The sequence below is a fragment of the Rattus norvegicus genome, chromosome 14, assembly GCF_036323735.1.
Source record: "Rattus norvegicus strain BN/NHsdMcwi chromosome 14, GRCr8, whole genome shotgun sequence".
Taxonomy (NCBI): domain Eukaryota; kingdom Metazoa; phylum Chordata; class Mammalia; order Rodentia; family Muridae; genus Rattus; species Rattus norvegicus.
Genome location: NC_086032.1, coordinates 78,901,184 through 78,925,608, shown reverse-complemented (window position 1 = coordinate 78,925,608; position 24,425 = coordinate 78,901,184). Strand labels below are relative to the sequence as shown.

The 24,425-nt window shown below is 50.3% G+C and overlaps 1 protein-coding gene across 5 annotated transcripts in view; it reads right to left on the bottom strand.

Annotated features, from left to right (window-relative positions):
- The window catches only part of Sorcs2 (sortilin-related VPS10 domain containing receptor 2), a 368,293-nt gene that overhangs the window by 34,974 nt on the left and 308,894 nt on the right, over positions 1-24,425 (bottom strand). For all 5 annotated transcript variants that reach the window (XM_039091958.2, XM_039091954.2, NM_001107225.2 and 2 more), the window contains exons 5-9: positions 20,426-20,499; positions 17,927-17,991; positions 15,205-15,323; positions 12,046-12,135; positions 5,131-5,310 (exon numbers count right to left, since the gene is read on the bottom strand). In XM_039091958.2, coding sequence (XP_038947886.1) covers positions 5,131-5,310; positions 12,046-12,135; positions 15,205-15,323; positions 17,927-17,991; positions 20,426-20,499 — 528 coding nt within the window. The remainder of the gene's footprint in view (positions 1-5,130; positions 5,311-12,045; positions 12,136-15,204; positions 15,324-17,926; positions 17,992-20,425; positions 20,500-24,425) is intronic.

Sequence of the window (24,425 nt, the reverse complement as noted above, 5' to 3'; positions counted from 1 at the left end):
GAGACTGACCCCAGGCTTAAATGGGAAAAGTTCTGTCTACTCCAGGGTATGGGTGATCTGTAGGACACTGAATTGTTTACCCAGGACCTTTGATCCTCAGATGCCAGGGAGGGTCCTGGTCCCCTGACTAGCCAGTGTATTAATGATGGAATTCCCCCTACACCACCCCTACTCTGGAGCCCAGGATCCCCTCAATTGCTGTGACTATTAGACCTTTTCGGGGAGGTCCTTTACCACAGCAAATACTTCTGGATTTTCTTAGGGCCCCATAGCTCAATCCCCCAATTAGACAATTCAAAGGTTCCTGTTTGTCCTGGCATGGATTGACAGGGTTCCTCTGACTTCTTTTCTTTCACAAGGGGTCTTACAAGGTCTCCAGCTGAGGCTGTAGCCTCTAAGGGTACCCACAGAGTTGATTCATAAGAAAATACAAAAGCCAGCCATGTTATCACCTTAAACCCAGTTCCTCCCAGGAACACTCTGTTCTTTGAGCCCTTATTGACAAAGACTTAAAGTCACATTCGTTGAGTGCCTCTAGGGGGGTATGACAGGTACAGAAATGTTCCCTTTCATCCAAGCCCCACAGCAGAGGGACATCTGCTATACACGTCTTGTATAGTATGCTGTTGCTGCCGAGCCTCCAGGGACTGGGGCTCAGACAACTGTGTATTTTACTCAGAACTCTAGAGCCAAGGATTATAATTAGACCGAAACAGTTAATAAGGACATCAGTGCTCTCTACACTGAGCTTAGCATGTACCATCTCATTTGAGTCTGAAAAGTCAGTTCAGTTAATCTCCATGTGCACGACTGCAGTGCAGGTGGACAGCCCACCAGAGATGTGCTGCTATGGATGTAGGGATAGAGCGAGGAATAGGTACGTAGTTGAATGGTGGTCTGGACGAACCATAGATGGAGAGATCTCCGTGGATGAATGAGTGAATGATGGATGGTTGGGTGGGTAGTAGGTTAGATGAACAGTTGGATGTGTGGATGGATGGTGGATGAGTGGATGGATGGTTGGGTGGACAGGTAGATGAATGGGTAGATGGACTAATATGTAGATGGGTGGGTGGATCATGGATGAATGGATGAATAAATTATAGATGGTTGGATAGGTAGATGAGGATGAGTAGATGAATAAGTGGATGGGTGGAGGGTTGAATTGTGAATGAAAGGATGCGTTAAGGGATGAGTGAATAGATAGATGGGTGCCTGGGTAGATGAATGGGATTGATGGGTGGGTTATGGATGAACTGAATGGATAGATGAATGGGTAGATGGCAGGATAAGTAGGTGAATGGTGGACAGATGAATGAGTAGGTAAATGAGTGGATGAGTATATGGGGATAGGTGGTTAGTTGGGTAGATGAGAAGATGGATGATTGGATGGATGGATAGATGGATAGATGGATTAGTAGATAGAGCAATGGTATTTCTACTATCTATACATCACAAACACGGCTTCAAACAACACACTTCTCATCTACCACTGTGGTGTCCAGAGCTCTGACCCAAGTCTCTGACCTGTTGTCAGGAGTGCATCCTTATCTGGAGGCTGTCGGGAGAAATCTGATCCTCCGGTACAGGCTTTGGCTCCTGACTACCACCATAGCTTTCCTTTGTTTGGCTATAACTGCCTCCTGGTTCCACTTTCAAGGACCCTATAACTACCAGGGCTCTGTAGAGATGGTGCAACACTATCTCTGGAGCAGCAGCCTCAAGCCTGCCTGTAGCCTTGACTCCCCTTTACCAGGCAGTGTGACACACAGAGGTGTGGGCTCTGGGGCTCAAGGAGATGATGGCTGGCTGGGTGGGCATATTCTGTTCAGCAAGTGCACCCTCTGACCTCCACAGACACACGTGGGTCTGTCATAAGGAACACATTCGCCTATCTGAAGGTCCCCGAAGTTCTCCTTTTATATACATCAGTATAAGTTAAAGAAAAAAATCTCAATTTCACCAACTCAAAGGCTGCAACTTGTATTAAATAGGTATAAATATAGAAACGGGCCTGTGAACTGAGAGAGTAAGAGCATCCTGAACCAACCTGGGGCCAAGTGTAGGTGTTGTGTAGGGCACTCCAGTAGAAAATGGAGAACAAGAAGGAAAAAAATGGAAGCCCCTCTGCCAAGTGACTTCATCATCCAGCAGAGAGCAGCCCCTGGTACCACAGACTGAAATGGCTGCTTGTGGTCAGGGGTCTGCTCTCTGACTGCCTTTCTCCTTCAGAATGAGTTCTGTAGAACCTGGGTCCACACCCTTCGGCTCTGCTTCCCTCTGTCTCTGCAGTCCACGCTGCTGTGTTTCTGCTGTTAGCACATTTTCAGGGACCTCGGTGAAGACAACAGCATTTGGCACATGACACCTCAGGACCAAGTTCTCAGCACAAAGAAGATTTATTTGCCCCAGAGGGATAAAGGGGAGAGAATAAGAGACAGAGACTGGAGATAGAAGATGAAGGAAGGGGAAGGAAGGAGATGGGGGAAGGGATATTTGTCCCAGAGAACAAAGAACTGCCTGTGGATAGAATGGAGACAGACGTGGCTACAGGAAAATGGCGGTCTGTAAAGGTAAAAGGGGAAGTCCCATGTTAGGATGAGATGTTTAATTTTAATTGGGCATGCTAATTAGGGCAGCCAAAGGGGGCTTTTGATTGCTAGACTTCAATATTCCCATACCTGGACCTTGGTAGTCAACCTCAGGAGGAGGAAGCAGTCAAATAAGGGACCTTGGTGACTAGCTTTAGGAATGTCATCTAACAGTGTCTAGCAAGGCAGAGAGAATGGGGGAGAAGGGCAAGGCTGCCAGAGCCATTTTGCCATGCTTGGGCCTCCTAGAGTCCCTTCATTCGGTGTCTCTCCTACCAACGTCATCAGGATTCGCTGCAATGGACTCTGCTCCCCACAGTTAGCTTGGCAGACACATCTCCACAAGCACTTCACGTGCCTCTTGTGCCACACAGTGTGACCACAGGATCCATGCAGTGAGGTGATCTGGCCTCTGATACCCTGTGACACCCTGAGCCCACTCCCTAACTCTAACAAAGCAACTCAGAAAAGATCTGTCAAAATCTAATAGGCCCGGAGGAAGCAACACAACCAGGGGCCTCACGGACCAAGCGGACCACCCTGCAACTCAACTGCAGAGAATCTGGACCTGCTGCTGGCTTCCCAGTGACCATGTGCAAGGGATTCATGTACCATCTGCCAAGACAAGCCCTTTCCACCCACCATCCCTAGTGCCAGAGGAGGTGGCACTGGATGCTTTGCTGGACTGGGCCTTATTTCCTAGAAAAGACATCTTCGAATCCTAAGAGGGCATTGCTATGGATGCCTCTTCATAGCCCAGAAACCAAGCCCAGAGAGGTTAAGTAACCTCCCAAAGACAACATAGCACAGCACAGCAAAGATACCTGAGCCTAGAGAAGAGCCCAGGTGATGGAGAACCAGAGCTGAGCCTGTTGCTACTTCCCATTTGAGGAACTCAAAGAGGATGAGTCACTTTGGAGGCAATGGATGCTGTCTTTGCACCTGGTTGTGTGAACCTCTTTTGTGCCCTTGAGGCTCTCTCCCTGGTGGTCTCTGTGTGTGCCTGGCTCAGCTCACGGCTTCCTCACCTGGCTGACTCTTGCTCAGCTTCCCCTCAACGCTGCACCCCTCCTCCAGGAAGCCTACCCTGACTCCACCTAGACTTGTCAAAGGCATTGCACTGCGTTCCAGAGACAGTGTGGGGCTTAAGGACATTGCTGAGAATCATCTTCTTCATGGGGGAGCTGAGAGTGGTCAGCATGTGTGCCAGTGTGAAACCCAAAATGTGGCAGGCAGCATGCGTGTGACACATCTGTGGAGAGGGTAGACAGTGCCCCCTCCTGTCAGACCTGTCCATGACACACTCCCATCTATCACTGCTCACCCTAACTTGGAGCGACAGCCCCAGCGCTGAGCACTCTGGCGCTCAGATGTTGCCAGAAATATCTGGAGGGCCAGAGGAGTGCTGCAGGATGGCGCTGTCCCTTGGCAGCCCCAGCGGGGAGGGAACACTGACAAATGGGCTCTCCTCACAAACAAACGATTACATTCATCATTCCGCTGGGGATAATGGCCCCACACTGCCGCTGACAGCTGGAGACACATTGAGGCTCCCCCCACCTGGAAGGTCCCCTCCCTCTCTCAGGGGCGAAGCCCATTGTCTGCCAAGGGCTACCCTCTGAGCCAGACTCACCATCCAACAGAAAGCACCAGTGGGCCTCCTGTGGCTCCCCTCACTGGCCTGAGGGCCCCAAGAGCAGATGTGAGGGAAGATGTTGGGAGATAGTGTGGCTGGCTCTGCTCTGCTCTGCTCTGTCCTGAAAGGTTGGTCGGGGGGAGTGGTTGAGGGTGGTGGTTTTGTTGAGCCTGCAGCCTGAGTTTCCTGACCTGCACATGGGCTAAATATTACTGAGAGGATTGTGAGGAACCTGTCCAGACCAGGCTCTTGTCAGGTGAACTTTGCTGAGGATGAGGGCACTCTCACCAGTGGAGAGCTTGGGTGTGAATTCCAGAAGCTTGGGTCAGTGCTTTAGTGTGAGTGGGACCCCCAAGAAGACTTGTGTGGAGCCAGGTAAGGTCAGGACCCCTGCAGGAGCAGGGCAGGGGCCGTCATCTCAGGCAGGTAGCAGGAGAGGCCATGTCACAGCAGGTAAGGCTGGACAATGTATGTGGAGGGGTGAGGACTGGTAGGAGAGATATATAGAGGCGAGAGATTCCAGTTCCCAGGACAGGGAGAGGAAAGAGAAGTCATGGGACGGGAGGAGAGAAACAGAAGCGAGCCTCTCCCAGCTCCAGGATAGCTCAAACCATATGTGGCTGTGGCTGCCTTTGCACAGGGAAAACCTTGCATGCTAAAGACTGATCTCAGTTCTGCAAGATGTCACCCACCAGGAATCTCCTCCTCATTAGCAAACACTGTTTCAATGAACCTCATTAGGAAACCAGCTTCCCTCTCTGTCTTTAACTCCCTATGCTCACCTCTGGCCCTTAAGCCTGAAACATCTGGTGCTTTGCAGGTACCAGTATTCCCTAGGCAAGGGAGGTGGAAGACAGGTGGGGGTGGGGAGCTCGAGCTGTTCCTACCCTGCCTGGTGCCTACCTCAAGGATGTCGATGACCACATTCTCCTCAGCCTGCCTCGAGCTGCGCACGTTCTCCAGCACCAGCGAATAGCGCACTCCACGCAGGTCCGACTGGTACAGGTTGTAGGTGTCCACCTGGTTCCACTCCTGGACGGCCACGAACACCTGCTGCTCATCTGTGCTGATGATCTGTAGGTCCTGGGGACAGAAGAGCTGTCAGAGAGGGTAGCCCGGGGTACAGTGACATCTCCTGCTGCCCTGGAGAGCAGCTGATCAAGGAGGGTGATCAAGGTTGGGAACCTGATGAGCCACACTCAGCTTTGTGGACAAGTGGCTTCACCTCCATAGACCTCCGTGCCATAGCTTTAAAACTAGATTGAGGGATAGTGTGAGGATGTGTCCTCTTCCTCACCCCCACTGGACTTTGTCCAACTCCCTACAATGAGGAAGGGCTGCCTCAAGTACCCCACATGGTCAGAATGAGTAGCAGGTACCCAGCTGGGCTCCCCCACCCCCATGCTGGGAGTCAATCATCTCTTTGTTTGTCCAGCACACATGTTTAGGAAGCACTTGCATCAGGACCTGTTGCCAGCGCTACCTCTGCCCTGAACTTCAGAAAGGAAGAGCTTGCTTTAACAGTCAGAGCGTGGTATCCACACAGCACCCTGCAAACAAGTTCTACTTGTCCGCCATCCTGTGCACCTGGCCCTGGGCCCCATGGGACAAAAACTGCTGGGAGAACCGCAGTCCAGGCAATGGCTCCAGGACTCAGTTTCCCCTTGTGTGTCAGGTAGCTCTGTGGGAATCAGCTGAACAACTGTACAATTCAGAAAAAGAGCCCTATCCTGTGCAAAGCAAAGCTGGGCTGACCTAGGCTCCTTGTTCTCCCTTTGTGCAGACCTGTGTGGACTGAATGACCAGAGAAGCTGCAGCTGGGACCACTGAACCTGGGTATCAAAACATTCCCATCTCCCAGCTAAACAACTTTGCCCTGTATCCTCCAAGCCTTGTCTTCTGCCCTTTGGAACTCCTCAGTCCTCTGACAGGGGTTGCTAGGCTATGGGAGCTGAAGATGGATGCGGGGGGGGACCCTCACATGAAGACACCCCTTTACCCTCATGCCCTTTGGGGTGTGCTCACTTTGAGGAAGTGATTTTTGTGTCTCTTCAGTGAGGGACTCATTGGACTCTTGAGAGTTGGCACCTGGTCCTTCCCCTCCCTGCCAGACTGTACCCTATGCTATGTGTTCAAAAGGCATTTCTGAGCTGGGCATGGTAGTACATTTCTGGAACCCAGCACCCAGGAGGCTGAGGTAGGAAAATAATGAGACTGAGGCTAGCTTGGGCTATATAACAAGACCCTTAAAAATGAAGTGGTGATAGCCTAGTAAGAGCACCAGTGGAAGGGGAAGCCCTCAGTCCTGCCAAGACTGAACCCCCAGTGAATGTGATTGTTGGGGGGAGGGCGGTAATGGGGGGAGGATGGGGAGGAGAACACCAATATAGAAGGGGAGGGGGAGGGGCTGGGGGATGTTGGCCCGGAAACCAGGAAAGGGAATAATAATTGAAATGTAAATAAGAAATGCCCAAGTTAATAAAGATGAAAAAAAAAAAGTGGATAACAGCTGAAAAAAATGGAGTGGTGGGCTTTGCAAAAAGGGGTTCAATGTGCGAAGCATCTATCATATACCTCCACAGCTGGAGGACCCTACAGGAAAGGATCTGGACCCTGTGTCTACAGACATAAACTTGACACACAGAAAGGATGAACTGGGGCTGGAGAGATGGCTCAGCCGTTAAAGGCTAGGCTCACAACCAAAAATATAAGAAAGGATGAACTAAGAGGGGCGTGACTCAGGAAGAAGTATGTGGTCCCATATATGAGATTAGACAGAAGGGTGATGGAAGGCTCTGGAGTGCCTGTGGGAACATGCTGGCCAACACCCATGTACCCACCCCCAGTCCCTGAGCTGTGGGCAGGAGGCAGGACGTTTTGCTTTTGGCTGGGGGCCATTTTGCTGTCCACCAGGGAGGTCATGCCCATGGGTTTGGTAGATAAGCAGATCCACCAGAACTGGGTGAAAGTAAAGACTTTCCCACAAGAAGGCTTGGCAGGGTCAAGCTTATAGGAGGACGGAGCAAAGGGAACTTGCACGGTGGGGTGCAGTAATTCAGCAACAGCCCTGATCGAACACCACTTACATAAACTGGTTAGAGGCCCTGCACGGCGCTTCCTGTAAGCACTGAAGCAGCTTGGGGCCATCCACAGCGCCCCTCTAGAGAGACCTGGAATTAACACTTCAACATGTTTATGTTCGGGCTCTCTCCAAAGCATGATTCATACACTCTCCACGTCTGCTTTATAGCTTGCTCTGCACACTGTGTGGGTGTCTTCTTCCTCTGCCATGAATGTTATTTATAAACACCACTTTTAATGACTGCATGATACGTATTTGTGGCCCAGCCGTATTTCACTGAGCCACGTATGTCCCTGCTGCAGAGGACAGAGGGGATGTTTCTAGATCCGAGTCCCTCCCTGCCTCTCTGCTTATTTCCTTCCCATGAATTCTAAGAAGGGAGATGGCCACATCAGAGACAGGAAATGTCTCTAGAATGCTTGTTGCATGCTGTTAGCCTGCTATCATGAAGTTCAGATCGGTTCCCTCCCCAACAGGCTGTTCGTGTCCCTTCTTCTGGGCCAGTACTGAGAAAGGTCATGCAGAAGACTTGCTGACCAGTGCAACAAATCCTTTGCACTTTCATAGAAACTCCATTTATTTCCCTCACTTTTTGTTTTTAGAGAAGCAAGCAAAACCACTCCTTAACTCCATTGTTAATAGATGCCCAGAACCTTCACATGTGGTTGGCACATGTGACCCGGAAAGATCTGCAGACAGGAAACATTAGTTTGTTAATATTTCTTATTGGCGGACACAGGAGTCTTTAAGAGACAGCCTCCTGCCTATGAGAAGAGCCCAGTGGTGGGCAGGCTACCGTGGAGGACCAGCAAAGTCACCAGGGGTGGGGCTCCTGCCGGGTCATCATTCTACTGACCCAGGACATGGTGCTTGCCTTCAGGGCCCTAGATGGGTGTTTGGGTAGAGTCCCAGCATCACACTGAATGGAAGGCAGCAGGAATCGGGGGCGTGGGGAGAGGGGCGGACCTCCATATGGTGCTCTCAGAAGCGGCACAAGAAAACTTCATTAATTTCTCACTGGCGGATCGTAAACGCATGACCACATGCAGAGGAAGATGGCTTCCCTGTGCAGCTGAGCAGCAGCTAGACTGTAAGTTTGGCTAAACTAAGATGAAGGGCAGAATGAATCCGGAGAACTGTCCCAGATTTCCTCCAGATCCTTACTTTGAGACAAAGATGAAACATGGAGGAAGGAATGGGCCAGCAGGCAGAAGCGATATATGTGTGAGTCACATCATTTCTATGTTTGTGCATATGCTCATACGCAAACCAAAACTCGTAAGTTATAATCATAAACTGTGTATAAATTATAGCATACTATACATATACAGAAAAGGTTTTAGAACATTTTAATAAGCATGATGACAGAAATTTCTCATGGACCTTCATATGGAACCCCAATGAAATATTCCATAGATATTTTTTCTTTAAAAAAAATTTTTTTATGTGTCTGTGTGTCTGTGTGAATGTCTGTCATGTGCATGGATGCCCACAGAGGTCAGAAGAGGGCGCCAGGTTCCCCAGAGCTAGAGTTACTGGAGGTTGTGAGATGCCCAACAGCTGGGAATCAAACACTGGTCCTCTGCAAAAGCAACAAGGGCTCTTACCTGCTGAGCCATCTCTCTAGCCCCAGCACAGATCTTTTTATGAAATTCACAAAGGATTCCTGCAAGCCAGCACCTTCCTCCTGTTTTGTCAGTGCTTTGGCTACTCGGTCCCCTAGCCTTCTGGTAAGAAATCTGCAGGTCATCTAGGCAGGGAATCCCTCCTCTGTGACAAGTGGCTTCTCTTGTGCTGCTTTCTAGACTCCTCCTTCACCTTTCTGGCTTAATCTCTTGATCAAAATGTACATTTGCACGTGCCTTCGTATATTCCAACCTTTGAGACATTCACATTCATGCATTTCATGATTTTGGGGGGTGAGTAAAAAGTCACTGTTCTTAAATCAATCTCTGTGTCCCTTGCTCTCATGTCCCTTTAGGATTCTCAGTGTATAAGCACTGATTTGATGATGGTGTCAAAAGGTCATAATATTTGGCTTCTTCTACTGTCTTGTCCTCAAGTTTTCGATTCTTCCTCTGCCTGCCCAGATCTACTTCTGAGTCTTTAGGTGGACATTCTTTGCTTATTACTTTTCTCATTTCTTTCTAATTATGGTGTCAGGGTTTCTTTTTATGGCACACTTCACATTTCCTATTTCTTTGCAGACTTTTCTTTTGTGCATAGTGTCCTCTTGCAGTTCTCTGAGCATCTTGAGACAATTCTATTGAAGTCTGCCCAGCAGGTCAACCAGCTGGCTTTTCTGAGGCATTGTTTCAGTTCTGAGGAGAGCATGCTCTCCTGTCTCTCTGTGATTGTTGCCTTGTGTTGTCTGTTGCCTTTTGATCTTTGATGACTTGATGACTAAAACTGGAAAGTGTGTGTGTGTGTGTGTGTGTGTGTGTGTGTGTGTGTGTGTGTGCGCGCGCGCGTGCTCTGAATTTTTTAAGGTCTTACCCTTCAGCTTATGTTAGCCTCAAATTCATGATCCCCCTGCCTCAGCCTCCCAATGGTTAGGATTATAGGCATGTTCCATCCTGTCCACTGAAAACAGGATGTTTGATACAGTAACTTCGAGTTCAACTCTCTGTTCCCTGTGAGGCTGCCTTATTGCTTTTGCCTCTGATCACTAAAGGCTTTGTCTACTCTGAGCACCAGACTGACACGTGTGAGGTATGGTGACATTGGGCCCCTTTCCTATACATTTAGATATGCTGGTCCTTAAAAAACCTGTCCTCCAAAGAAGAAAAGAGGTAAAGAAAAGCAGGTGGATGTGCTCTACCCTTCTTCAGCTGACTTTGACGGTTGATGTCAGAGTACAGGCCTGTGTCTGGAGGGAAAGGTCTAAAGTACCCACCCCTGGCCACATGCTAGCTGCTCCAGGAAAGCACACACATTTGCCCTTGTGAGGCAAGGGCAGGTATGGATACTGTTCCTAGGTCAAAAGCTTAAACTGTCAAAATCTGGCCTATACCAGTTGGCCTGGGCGCTGGAGCCTTATAACAGACCGCAGAGTCCCAGCGGCCATGAGCTATACTCTGCAGTGTGGCTGCTGCCAAGGGGAAGCAGGGAGAAGGCCCTGGAGCTTGAATTCACCCATCCTTTCCAACACCACTCTCCTCTATTCTGTGCGATATGAATTTCATTTTACTTTAAATAAATTTATTACAAACACAGGATGGTTTTTTTTTCTTTCAAGTAAATTTGCCTTTGCCTTATCCCTGTGAGAGCTTTTTATATAATTTGTGGTTCTGTAGATTCTTTGCATGAACATTTTTCTCTGCCAGGGAACTGCAGGACTTTAAAAACAGTCATTACAAGTCAACAATTCAAACCAAGGATGCTGACTTCTCCTAACAGCTGGCTACCCTTCCAAGCATCCAGGAGTGAGTAGACCAAAATGGCAGAAAAGTATTGTTTACCCACCCCCTTAGACATGGAGCAGGGAAGGCATGGCTCAACTTAGAACCAGACCACTGGGCCAAGCCTGATCTAGTTCCACAGGATGACTTCTGTGTGTGTTCAGTCCACTTCCTGAAACTCTCACCAGTGAAGCCCCACAGTGTAGCGGGTGCACTTAGAGGGACACCCACATATCTGGACAATGGCTGGGCTGAGCAGGGTGCTGACTCCCGAGCTTGAAGCTCTGCAGCCAGTCACTTACTGTAGGACCATGCATTCTTTTATAAAAGCTGCCAGGTACACTGTAATGCTAAGCAAGGTGCTGGTGAAGTAACTCCTGAGTTAGCCACACCAAAGTCACTTTGGTATGTGACTAGGGAGGACCAGGACAGGGCGGGAATGGGGGAAGGAACTCTTAGCTGAGGTTCCTTTTAGGCTGAGGCAGCCACTTCCACTTTCTTGACATTATTCACGTAACTTTAAAAAAGCAAAAAATGGACAGCTTGTTGAGAGGAAGCGGGCAAGAGTTGCAAACTCTCCGTAAAGCAACAAAATCTGATTAGGAAATGCAGTTAGCAGACCTATAGGTTGCTGAGGGTATGCTCTTCAGCATTTTGCAGAGCTGGGTGAGCAGGAGGGAGCAGGTCACAGGCCCCGGGTAGAGGGCTCGGGTGCTGGGAGTCCCCAGGGAGTTGGGCTCAAGGTCACAGAAACCATGACTTGTGGACATGTTTGTTAGAATCTTCTTCTCCACACCAGGACCAGGGCTGTAACCCTAACAGGCCCAGCAGAGCCCCTCAGCTCCAAGACATTTGTCTTTGCCGAAAGGAAAAACATGAGCTTTAAATTTGCTTACTCAGCCAGGTCAATAACCTAGTGAGCTTGTTACTTTCTGTCCCTTCTTCTCTGTTTCTGAAGAGATGTTGAAGGAAGGCCTACTTGGCTTTTCCCTTTGGTTCAGGAAAGTCTGAGGTACCTAGCTCCATAGCTCACAAATGAGGACTTTAAGATATATAGCCTTTGGTCATAGAGGTCCTGAGAGGCTGTCTCCCTGCCACTCCACACTACCCTTGGCTGTGCCCCCTGCCCCAGGTCCTTTGCACATGCTCTGCCTTCTAATTCTTTCTTTTTGCTCTTTCCAAAGATACTTTATTACAATGGACAGGCAGGGGCTGAGAAAGTGTGGCCACATCCATTCTTTGTTCCTGCCTCACTTGACCTTGGGATTCCCAAACCCCAGTGAATGAGATCTCACAGTTTCTGCATTTGGCATAGGACATGGAAGGCCACCTCACCTTGGGCAGGGCATACTTGGGCAGCTTCATCAGGACAAAGTCGCTGCGGCGATAAGAGACATAGTATTTGGTTCGGTTTGTTGATGTCGCCTAGGGAAGAAACACAGTGTCAAGTGACAGAACCCCCAGTCAAACTCCACTCTCAGTTTGAAAGCGGACAGTTTGGCCTGTCTGCTCATAGCCGTGGTGGTTCGGAGCTTTGCTAGACTCAGGGTCGTCACCTAGGTGATGGTGACGCCCACCTCACATCGTGTCTATGAGAGCATTTTCAGAAGGGATATCAAAGCGGAGAAGATCTACCCTAAGTTGGAATAGAAGCAGGTAGCAAGGCACAGATGTCTCCCTCTGTATCCCAGCTGCCATGGGGTAAGCTGCTTGGCTTTGCCAGGCCCTCCTCACCAGGGTAAATGGCAATGTCCCAAACTGTGAGCAAAGTAACTCTCCCTTCCTTCCAGTTGTCTCTGGCAGCTTCTCTGTCATAGTCACAAGAAATCTAACATGTCTTGTTCTGCCCAAAATTGCAGGCTCCTCTCTCAAAACCCCTTGTCGAGTGCTGCAACTCTAGGGACTTCCCACATCTTTCCAGCAACCAGAACCTGCCTCTCATCTCATCTCTCAGCATCCCGTCTCCTTGTAGCCTAGTCACGGGACAAGGTGGAGAACGTTCCATTTCCAAACGTTCTCAGAGAGAGCACTTCAGTGAGCCCCTGGGTGGAGGTATAGACGGGCCGAAAATATGTGTGTCTCCAAAAGTGATCATCCAGCCTTCTAGGCAAGGGAACCAAAATAAGTCACATTCTCCAGGGCCCATCTACATGGCCAGCATCCCCCTTGGTACTCCCCTGGGGCAGTGCCTCTGACTGCAAAGCAAACAGCCCCATGAGTTTGGTCATCTGCACCAAACAGATGAGGAAACGGAGGCCCAGAGATTACACAGTTTATTTCCTCCATTGAAGAGGAGACTGGAGAGGAGGCCTTTGCTCCCTTGGGTGGTCAAGGTTAAGCTCATGAGAGATCGAAAGGACTTGGTTGTGGTGGATTCTCTGAGGCAGCTCCCTGTTCTCAGTGTGTGCACATGGGTAGGTGTGGAACCTAATGAATCTCCAGGCGGTGGGTCTCTCTGTATGCACATGCCTGTATGTATGTCTGTATGTGCACTGTGTATGTGAACTATGTGAATATCTGTGTATGAGAGTGTAAATGTGAACATGTACATGCGGGAGTGTGTATGTGTGTATGTGAGCATGTATGTGTATGAATGTTTTGTATGAGCATGTGTTTGTGTGTGAACATACATAAGTGCACTCTGTGTGTGTGTGTGCACACGTGCGTGTGCTCACGAGATGCATTTATAGGGTTTCCATATGGGTGTGAGCATAAGTCAGGTGTGAGTCCCACTGTATGCAGGTTTCCATATGTGGGGCTGTCTAGTGTGGAGCTGGCTCACGGGCACACCACTTCAAATCCCAGCTCTAAGAAGGGCTCAGGGCCTTCTGAGGATACAGTAGCTTCCTAAGCTCAGTTTCTCTGAAAGGGGATGGTACTCTCAGAATCCCAATGGAGCACTCCCAGGGGACTGTCCTTTCACCACTGCAAAGACCCATCTGTGAAGGAAGGGACTCTTTGGTCTGGAGGTGTCCAGGCCTCAGTAGAATGGCTATGACCTGGACACACTGGTTCTAGGAACTTGGAGAAAGGGCCCCAGAGGTGGGAAGGCCTGGTATCCTTCCCAACACAGTAGCAGCTATTCCAGGAGACAGAAGACCTCTAACAGGTGAGGGATGCTGTGACTGACAGTGTCCTGAAGAAGCTGATGCGCCCATTCCCCAAGCCCGTCAGGTAGATGAGCTCAGCGTCAGAAGCAGAGCCAGGCTTCACCTGTTCTCATTCCCTGGGGAAGCCACTTGGTGGAGGTTTAGTGCACAAGGACATGACCACCATGACTGTGAAGGCAGTGGGTCTTCCATGAAGCATGGTAGCTTGGTTTTCTCCCTGGCAACAGAAACCTCTTCAGAGCAGGAATGGGAACCAACTGGTCGCTACCAAAGGAGGTACGTATAAGACCTATAGGTGCAAATGCAGAGGTCTTGAGCATGACCAGTGACACAGTGAGGTCCGTGGGGCCCAGGACTTCCTGCCAGGTTGAGAGAGAGGCCAGCACTGCTGTGATGGCTCATACTCAGGAAGGAGCAGCATGGAGACTGGGCAGGGAAGAAGGACGGAACCTGGAGGACCCTCTGGTGACAGGACTCAGGGCTGCTCTTTGGAGTTCTCTTGCAGGAGGCTCTGAGCTTGTCTCCCAAGGTTCTATAGGGCAGAGCAAGGACCAGCAGTGAAACCCAAGGAAATGGCCTGTCTCTGTAGATGAACTTGGAGATGGTGATGGTCAGTCGTCAACTTGCTGGGATTTAGAGTCACCATGGAAACCAGTCCCTGGACTTGTCTGTGAAAGATTGTCTAGGTTTACTGAGGTGGGAAGTCACCCTAAATGTAGGCAGTGCATTCCATAAGCTGGGGTCAGTGACTGGCTAAGAAGGAGGAAGTGGGCTGAGTACCAGCATCCTCTCTGCTCTCCAACCGTGTGCGACTGAACAGCTGCCTCTCACTCCCTCTACCACACCTTCCCTGACGTATGGGCTGTATTGCTGGAATTATAGAGAAGGAAAAAAAAATCACCCTTAGGGTGCTCTTGTCAGGTACTTTGGCACAACAATGAGAAAAAACAAGCACAAACAATGTGAGGGCTAGCAAGTCTAGCAGGGTCCAGGGTTCCCATTCTAGAAATGGCCAAGACGCTTCCCAGCAGGGTTCACTAGCATTTCCCAGTTGGCCTGAGATATATACTGGGGGCCTGCGGCAGTGTCCTGGTCACACACAGGTCTTCAATAACCAGAGCACCCAGGATAAAACCCAAATCACGGAAGGAACCGAGTGAAATGTATATACTTGGATTTGTGGGTCCCAGATGGTGGGCAGATGCGCGGTGGACAGAGAAAATCAGGACAAACCTTGAACTGAGGTTCTGGTACCTGGGCACCTCTATAAAGACGCAGAGACTCAGTCCTGCTAAGCGGCATTTGGAAATGAAGTGTTGTTCTATTGACTCTTATGATGGCAAAAGGTCATGCATTGTCCTCTCCCAGCACCTGGAACACTCACCTTCAAAAAGATGTACTCATCCTGCACGGTCAGGGACCCTCGGTCAGTGGGGCCAGGGAAGGGTGCTGTGTGTGGCTGGGCTGAGCAGTTGTGGATCAGACACGTGTAGTACCGATAGCCTGCAGGTGACAAGAGCAGCCAGGAGGTACAGACCCTGCTGAGGCTCAGGAGCAGCGAGGACTTCTGGGCTCCCACCACTCGGTAACACCAGCACCTGGCTTGGTCTGAAGTTTCATTTTTCAGAGAGCCTCACACACCATGAGGCCGTCCCAGTAGGGACAGGCACCATTCGGGGCTTCTTTAGCAACAAGCCAGAAATTGCTGGTGTGTGGGAGAACCATCATCCAATGGAAGTGACACTCTAGGCCCCACCCAGCCCAAGCCCCAGCCCCTTACAGACCTGGGCACCTTTCTGGGCAGGAGTAGGTGTCTAGGCACACATTCCCTCTAACTCAGAGCCCAAACTCTCATCTTTCCTCACAAGTTCCAGTGCATCACACTGAACTTGGTTCTGCTGGGAAGCTGCTGTCTCCCACTTGAGAGGCATTTCCAGGGCTGGTTGAAACAGCCAGACTGCAGACATCCACTCATGCAAGCCCTGAACCGGTCACTCACTGGCTCAGTTATCTTCTTACTCAGCCACTCACTCTCTCATTCATTTGCTCACCCACCCACCCATTCATCCACTCACTCAATTCATACAACCGCTTATATGCTCATTCATTCATTCATTCACTCAGCCACTCATTCATTCATTCACTCAGCCACTCACTCATTCATTCACTTATCTACCCACTGACTCATTCATTTATTCATCTACTCACTCACTCAGCTACTCACTCACTCATTCATTAACTCAGTCACTCATGAGCTCACTCATTCATTCATTCACTTATCTACTCACTCACTCATCCACTCACTCATTCATTCAATCACCTACTCACTCACTCATCCACTCACTCATTCTTTCATTCACTCATCTACTCAGTCACTCATCCACTCACTCATTCATTCACTCATCTACTCACTCACTCATCCACTCACTCACTATTTACTTGTTACTCATTCATTCATTCATTCACCCACCCTTACTCATTTGCATACTTGTCATTCATTCATTAAACCACCCTCACTCATTTGCATACTTGTCATTCATTCATTAACCCACTCTCACTCATTCACATACTTGCCATTCATTCATTAACCCACTCTCACTCATTCACATACTTGTCGTTCATTCATTAACCCACTCCCACTCCCATTCCTGCACAATTCATGAGGAAACTGCCCAAGGAAGGTCCTGAGCTGTGGATGACTGCCAGAGAGGACTGGCTCTTGGGAGCAGTGAGAACTGCTGCTGTGGCGAGGGGCAGACAGACAATGAGGCTGCTCTGGTAGGGTGAGGGCAGTGAGTATCATTCTGTCCTGCACGAGGCTGTACACAGGGGGCCTGGCGGATGTAACACCTCTGCTGGGAGACTAAGAACCAGTCAGCATTCAAACTCAAGAAGCCCTCAGGCCAGGGGAATGCACAGAAAGCTGAGTGCTAGGGCACTGTGGAGTCCTAAGAGTGGTTGGCTGAGGTGACCTGGAGGTGATGGGGAAAAGCCCACAATATATAAACAGGGCCAGGCAGTCCCAGCCAGGTAACAGGAGTGTGGTGATCTTGGAACAGTGTCCCCTGGAGGATAACAGGGACAACAGGTTAGGAGATGGGACCTCAGGATTTTAAGTGATCTTCTGCCAATCTCTGAACACTGTTCCAGCAGGGCTCTAGGCTGGGTGCTGGTGAATTAGGATGTGATGTCTTCAGGAGCTAGGCAGGGCCCCATTCACGAGCCAAGTTGGTCCAGCGGCTCTTGATGCAGAGAAGCCTGCTGCACACAAACTCCGCTTCCTCCAAAATGGAGGCTGTGTGAAGGATGTAAACCACCCTGATCCAGGACTCAGCCTATCTTTTCTCCTAGAGCATGGCATGTTCTGAGTCTCAGCCAGACATGCTGTCACATGGAGCCTGCTGGGCGTCACCTCTATACGTCACTGCATGGGACGTGTGTCCTAAGACTTGGCATCCCAACACCCCCCCTCTGAGCTTTGCTCCCTGCTTACCAAGACAGCAGTTGGGGTAACATTTGGCCCCACCCTTTGAGGTATGGAGCCCTGTCTGAGAACTTGGAAATGGCACAGGTCATCACCTGGCGACAGCTGCCTACACAGAGAACTAACCTGTGTGGATCCATTGTTGGCCACGTGCGTCAACCCACTTAAGGAGGACCAAATTTTCCTGCCCAGGACCCCCAGGGCTCCACCTAGCTAGTGCCTGGGGACTGCAGAGGGCTGACAGGACCTCTGTCACTTCCCCAACATGAGACTTGCTCAGTGTGATGGCCCCAAAGTTGCTTGTGGAAGGGGAGCCACAGAGAGACCCAGAGCCATCTCGGTCTTCAGCCAGGCTGGGTGGGGCCATGTAGTAGGAAAGACTCAGTGCTCAGGAGCTGGAACAAATTGCCCTTTTAATAGACTTCCCACAGAGCAAGGTTCCTCCACTTCAATCCATCCCCAGCGGGGAGACAAGTGTGCTTCAAATTACAGCACAGCAGAACACAGTGAGGTCGGTGCACAGGGCTGACCACTGAGGATACACCAGTAAACAAGAGCCAAGCGGAGCAGCACCGCTGGGCAAGGAAGCTCAGGGACCCCGCGGCGCACAGCACCTGCTTACCTCCACTGAGGTCCCGTGCTTCCATGTGGACCAGGTTGGGGTCGTCATCCACCCCAGACACAGCCCTGGAAAAGGAGAGGTTGAAGATGGCATCCGCGAATGGAGAGCTACAACCACCCCCTGGGCTTTCACTGACCACATAGCCTCTTTAGCTCTGGGGTTACTCTCGTGAGTCCAGAAGATATAGCCCTCCCTCCCCCCCCCCCAGACCTTCAAGGTCCAACGGGAGCCTTGACGAAGCTGGATAAATCTGGCTCAAGTTTGAGGAAGCCAGCACCCACTTGTTCATAGCATTGTTTATATGATTCACTTCTTCATCTGGGTCTCACAGCCCAGCTAAGACACACAGGCTGGTACTCCTATGGTCACACACACCTAACAGGATCACTGGGATTCCAACTAGGATCGGGACCTGAGTGACTGCCCTCTCCTTCACCTGGCAGACGACCGGTCAAGTTGCCCACCACAGGTTGCAGGGAAAAATCCCTTCCGAGTTTATCCCAAGCCTCTGTGCTGGCAGAGGTTCTGTGAGAGCAGTTTTCTCCCGTATCACCCTTATAAACATACTAGACTACCTTAAGCCATGGGTAAGCCTTGCATCATTAACAGGCTATGGGCTATGTGACTTGCTCAAGGACACGGTTAGTTGCTGGCCAGGGTGACCTGAAGCTCCCACCAGGTCTGTTTGACCCAGAATTCATACTCCTTTCAGAGTTCCCCTGCAGGCGAGGTTTGTGTCCTGGGACCCTATTAAGAAGCCTGTGCTATGCCTCCAGAGAAGTACTATAGCATCTCTAGGAGCCAGTGGGATAGAGATTGATAAGACAAGGGCTGAGAGCTAAGGGGTCAGGAAACTCAGGCTGGGACCTTCCCCAGCTGGCACACCCCCTCTTCCAAACTCCCAGAGAGATGGGGAAAAGAGCTAAGAATGAAGGGAGTGGGGTAGGGAAGGGGAAGGAGATCGAAGTTGGCAGAGGAATGGGAGACGGGGAGGGGGAAGGGGATGGGAGGATGGAGGGGGAGGGGGAGGGAGAGGGAGATGGGGATGGGAGGAGGATAAGGGAGAGGGGGAGGGAGGAAGATAGAAAGGGAGGGGGAGGAGGAGGGAGGGGGAGGGGGAGAGGAAGAGAGAATGGGAGAGAGAAAATGAGAATATTCAGGGAAGCTCCCTTCTTGGAGCAGAGGCCTGAGCAGCCCAGGTAATAGCTACACACACTGATAGATCCAGGGGGCAGGGACATTCTAGGTGCTCTGGAGGCCCTTTAAAGGCTCATCCACCTGCTTACTCAGTCACTCATTCGTCTGCACCTCATTCACTCACCCACCCATTCACTTGCTCACTCATAACAAGGCATCAGCCAGCGCCTACTTTCCTGGCTTAACTCCAGGGCTGCTGACCGCTGAGGGGAGGTGACAGTCCAGAATTGGCGCTTTGCTCCGCGCCCCTCAGGATCTCCTTAATGAGCCAGTGTGTGGTGTAGCTTCAACACTGCTAATGAGCCAGGCCTGAGATAAAGCAGAGGTCCTGGTGCTTTCTGCTGCAGATCCAAGGACAAAGCTGTCACAACAGCATTATCTATTGCTCACAACAGGGGCCGTCCCTTGTCTGTCACCACATTCCAGAAAGGATCCAACCAGCTGTGCTGCCAAGCATCCTATAACTCTCCCACATAACAGGCACAGCCCCAAGCCACAGGCGAAACTTGTGGGCAGAGCCAGTCTGAATTGTCCAAGATAATAGCAGCCTGAATGTTCGTCCTTCCTTCCCCATATCCCAGGGTTGGCTTCCCTCTAGCTAGAGAGTATCCAAGAGCCAGTCTGGGACTCCCTTAGCCTCGCTTGAGACAGGTGACAATGCTACAGTCTCCCTGAGGCCTTCATGTTGGCAGAACTGGAGAAATCACACTTCTGGCCTTAGTCCCCACTTCCTGGCCTTAGCCCCCACTTCTGGGGAGTGACTCAAAGGACAGTCTGCTTCTCTCAGAGTGCATCAGTGTTGGGCCTGTGACTGACAGCAGCCCTCTGGTTTCAGGAAGGGTACTCCAGTGGGTCACTACAGAGGAGCAATCATCATTTCCTCCCAGGAGCAGAAGGCACAGACATCAGGAGTCAGTGTTCAAAACCAACATGGGAAGTGGACCCTTGCAAGCACAAGCATGGCCTTACGAGGAGGTGGGATGGGAAGGAGGTGTCTGTACTGTATGCACACAGAACACCTCTCAGGAGCAGGTGGGAGGTGAGTTGGCAAGGAGTTGGGAGGAGGGCAGCCAGGTGCATTAAGCTACCCTGAGGTGTATTGTGCTGGGGTCCCTGTGTTTCCCAGTAGATGGACACAGAGGACAAGGTGGGGCCTGAACAACACAAAGTCACATAGCCTGGCCATGAGGGAATAAGGTCTGAGGGATGGTGGGCCCTGGACATTCCAGGAATACACAGAGGACCCTAAAGATCCCCTGGAGTGAGGAGGGGAGTAAAGGCTCCCATGGAAAGAACTCTCACCAGAACACGTGGTCCTTGGTCACCTGTTCCTGCAGCAGTGTCCACTTCTTCCCCAGGTCGGACGACACATACAGCTGCAGGGCAGACAAAAGAGACAGAGCTTTGGCAGAGAGGTCTGAGAGACAGTGAGCTGCTACAGGGCTCCGCCAAGGGAAGCCACTCTTGTCCTACAGGCACACTGGAGCTAACACACAGGGTAACCACCAAGGGCTGAAGCCAAAGAGAGGGCTCCACATGGAGGTCTTCTCACCCAGACAGCCTGGCAGGTAAGTTCTTAGGAATGGACAAACAACCAAATCCAGAGGGTCGCCAGGGGTGAGTTCCCTCTCCCAGTCTAGCCTGGGGTGGTGCATGCAGTCCGGCAGATTCACATGGGACCCTGTATCTTCTTTCCCTCCGCTAGCCCGTCTCAGGACTTCCCCAGTCCAACTCCTTCTGTGGGACATTTTTGCCCAGGACTGGTGACCTCACTGGACAGGGAATTCTACTCTTTGTCCTCAGCTGCAGGTGGCTGACGAAGAGGCTATTTGTTGGGGGTGACAGAGAGTAGCCGATGTGGCTGTGGCTTCATCTCTCAGGCAGGGTCAGAGACACATTTTGAGTAGAGTGGCCTTGGCTTCCTGCTGGGCAGGCCCTCTGTCTGCTTTGATGGGAGTAGGGCAGTGGGAAGACCGATGGAGGCAGACTGACTTCTCCCCAGACGGTCAGTCAGGATTTGCAGCTGGTCAGTCTCAGAGCCCAGTTGTAGAGCAGTTAACCCAGGCATGCATTTGCTACAGGACAGACACAGTAAATCCCAACACCCACCTCCCTCTTTCTCTTATGTCCCTACATTCTCATGGTTCTCATGCCAACAGTAACATACTGAGATAGCAGGCATGGATGTGGTGACTCTGTCACTACTGTCCCAAGGCGTCTTTCACTTGCATTATCTCATGGTGTCACCTCCAGTGCTGGCTTACTATGACAACTATGCCCTTCATCTCTTTCTGGAGACATGTGGGCACTGGAGACCCCTTTGGTCCCACGGGGTTCTGTTCATTGAAGTCTGTCTTCACTGGAACTAGGTTCAGAGCTGTGTGACACTGTCTGTTACTTGTAACTGACTTCAGAGGGTGGACGGGAAAGAAATTCCTGCCTATGGCTCTGCCCCTGTTCTCTTGCCTGTTTGGCATTTAGTTTCCTCACCCACCAAGCATCCATCATCCTTGGCAGTGGCATTCTGAAGGGGCGAGCCTTTGACTCCAGCAGGCATAGCTTCTGCCATAGCCTTTCATCCACAGATGCGTGACCACGCATATGTTCTGGGTTCTTCTAAGCCTCAGTTTCCCATGTTAGGTCTCCACATTCCACCCTTAAGGGAGTGTTGTAGGATATCTCAATCACCACAGAAAATGCCAGGCATCTGGGTAATGTACAGTGGAGCTCCTCAGCTCAGAACAGTGCACAGGGAATTGGCACTGGATGTGGAGCCCCCAGCTTCAGGCTCACTTCCTTCCACCCCATTTCCAATCTCTGTGTACCCTTGACTGCCTGGGGCACTCACCCGCCTTGCTCACCTTCTGCACCATTGCTGAATGGATCCTTGTCTACCAGGTACACCAGTGAGTTTTCTGAATGAATGAACACATTTGGCCGTGGGGCAAGGGCTAGCTAGAAAGGGCAGGAGAGTAAGTATTTCTGGCTTGGTGGACTGAGTGGTCTCTATGGGAACCCTCACCTCTGCCCTATGAGCAGAAGCTGAGAGAGTTGAGAGTCCCAGATAGATATATAAGCATAAGCATGGCTGGATGCCCCCCCCCCACACACCGAAGCCTAACAGGAAGTTGGATATTCTGTGTGGACACCTTCTCTGGATCACATGGATAAGAAAACAGCATCTTCCATTTGTAAAGGAGCTTTAAACAAGGAAGTTTCCCTCTTTTGGATGACTGCCGACAGGCAAGGTTCTCCTGTGCTCTATGAAGTCCATGGACTTATGCCTGGCATGACCCAAAGCTCAATAACTATGAAGGCGCGTGGATCAGCTTGGCTGTGATCTATATCAAATGCTGTCTCATTGAAAACCTGCCCACATAGAAACACACACTCAAACCTACCTAGACACCCACACTCATACACCTACAGACTCTCATGCTCATGCACGTACACTATCATAGACACAAACACTAGAAGGATACTTTTTCTCCTTTGACAAGATGAGGGAACTAAGGTCCAGAAATGTAATACATCACTCATCATAACATAGCATTTGCATATAGCAGCGATTCCCATCTCATAGACCTAAGTTCATAGTACTATGTCAGTGGTAAAACAGCGTTCCCAGGTTGGGGATTTAGCTCAGTGGTAGAGTGCTTGCCTAGCAAGCTCAAGGCCCTGGGTTCGGTCCCCAGCTCCGAAAAAAAAAGAAGAAGAAGAAAAAGAATCGGGAAAAAACAGCGTCCCCAGAAGAATGGCTGACCCTCTCTGGCCCTCTCTCTGGGCCATCTGAATGATGGAGGCGAAGTTCCTTTCCATCTCATGAATCAGTTTTTACATCTGCAAATTGGTAGAGCATTGCTCACACACCCACAGCCAGTCAAGAAGAAAAGCATTTAGGGGTCCAGTGACAACATTCCTGCATTAATGGGGCATTATCACTGTTATCCCCACCAATGTGCTGGTGTTTATGACGCCCATCCCAGAGCTTTATGTTGCCTTTCCCGTTCATGCTCATGGGGGTGGTGAGTTTACTGTCTGTCATCAATTGCTGCAGAAACAGAACACTTCTGCTCCATAAAAGGTAAACATAGAAAACAAACAAGAACCAACATTGGAGGGATACCTAGTAGTTAAAATCTTCATAGAGGTAGCCTGTGGCAGGGTGGTACAGGCTGGAGGGTGTATCCCAGGAGACTGAGGGAGTATACTTTAAGGCATTGCTTCCCTGAGAAAGGGTAAGGTGAGAAAGTGCAGCCAAGTCTAGGAGAAGGTGACAAGAGAAAGTGCACCCTAGGAGTGCACATAAGTGACCCTCATATGGGACCAGAAGACCAGCAGCTTTGCTCTGAGCTCTGGTAGCATCACTACTGAAGGTCCTCAGCTTTCATTATCCCTTGCTCAGAATACCTTGTTGTCTTCATAGGTGGAACATGGATGTCTGCCATTGTGCTGACTCTCTTGCAGCTAGACTATTGGATCAGAGAAGAAATGTGTTCACGGGGTTTGGAAAGCCAAATTGAAATGAAGGGTTTTCCTTCTTGCCTTGGGGTATACTCTCATATCTTAGGGAGCATGCTTAACTTTGGAGTGCAGGGGGAAATATGTATTCTGTTTTTTACATAGGTGCTAGGGATCTGAACTCAGGCCCTTATGCTTGTGCAAAAAGCTCTTTGCAGACCGAGCAATATCCCCAGCCCCTCAGAAGAGTATCTTGACTGGAATAGGAGGGAAGAAGGAAAGAAAGCAAAACAAAGTGAATCTGACCTTATCTTAGAAATCAGTGCCTTAGCCAGAAAGCAGGTCCACAGTTCAACCCCAGGGAGATAAGGCTGTATAGGTAATGAGACAGTATTCCCAAAGGAGCTGAGTAGAAGGGGCAAACCAGTCCTGGGAGCCTTAGGACTTTGCTAAGACATGTGAGGAACACATATGGAGTATCACCCAAGAGGCCTGGCCAGATTACAGTAAGATACCTCAGATTGTGTCCTAAGTCATGACATAGTGAGGAAGGAACAGAGGGAGGTAGGATAATACTCCCAAGTAAGGCAGAGCCTTTGTCAGAGCAAGGGCAGGCATCTGGGAAGAGGAAGGAGAGGTGGGGGAATGGCAGATCAGGGGAAAGGAGTCTGGGTCTTAGTGAACAGCTTAGTCCTGTTCATAGAGTGTTTGTGCCAACCTGGTTGCTTGGGACCCGGTGTATGACTCGGGTCAAAATTGAAGCTGGCCAAGTTTCTGTTTTGTTTCACCCATGTGATGAAACCAGCATACTCCCCAGATGAAAACCACATGGAATCCTGGA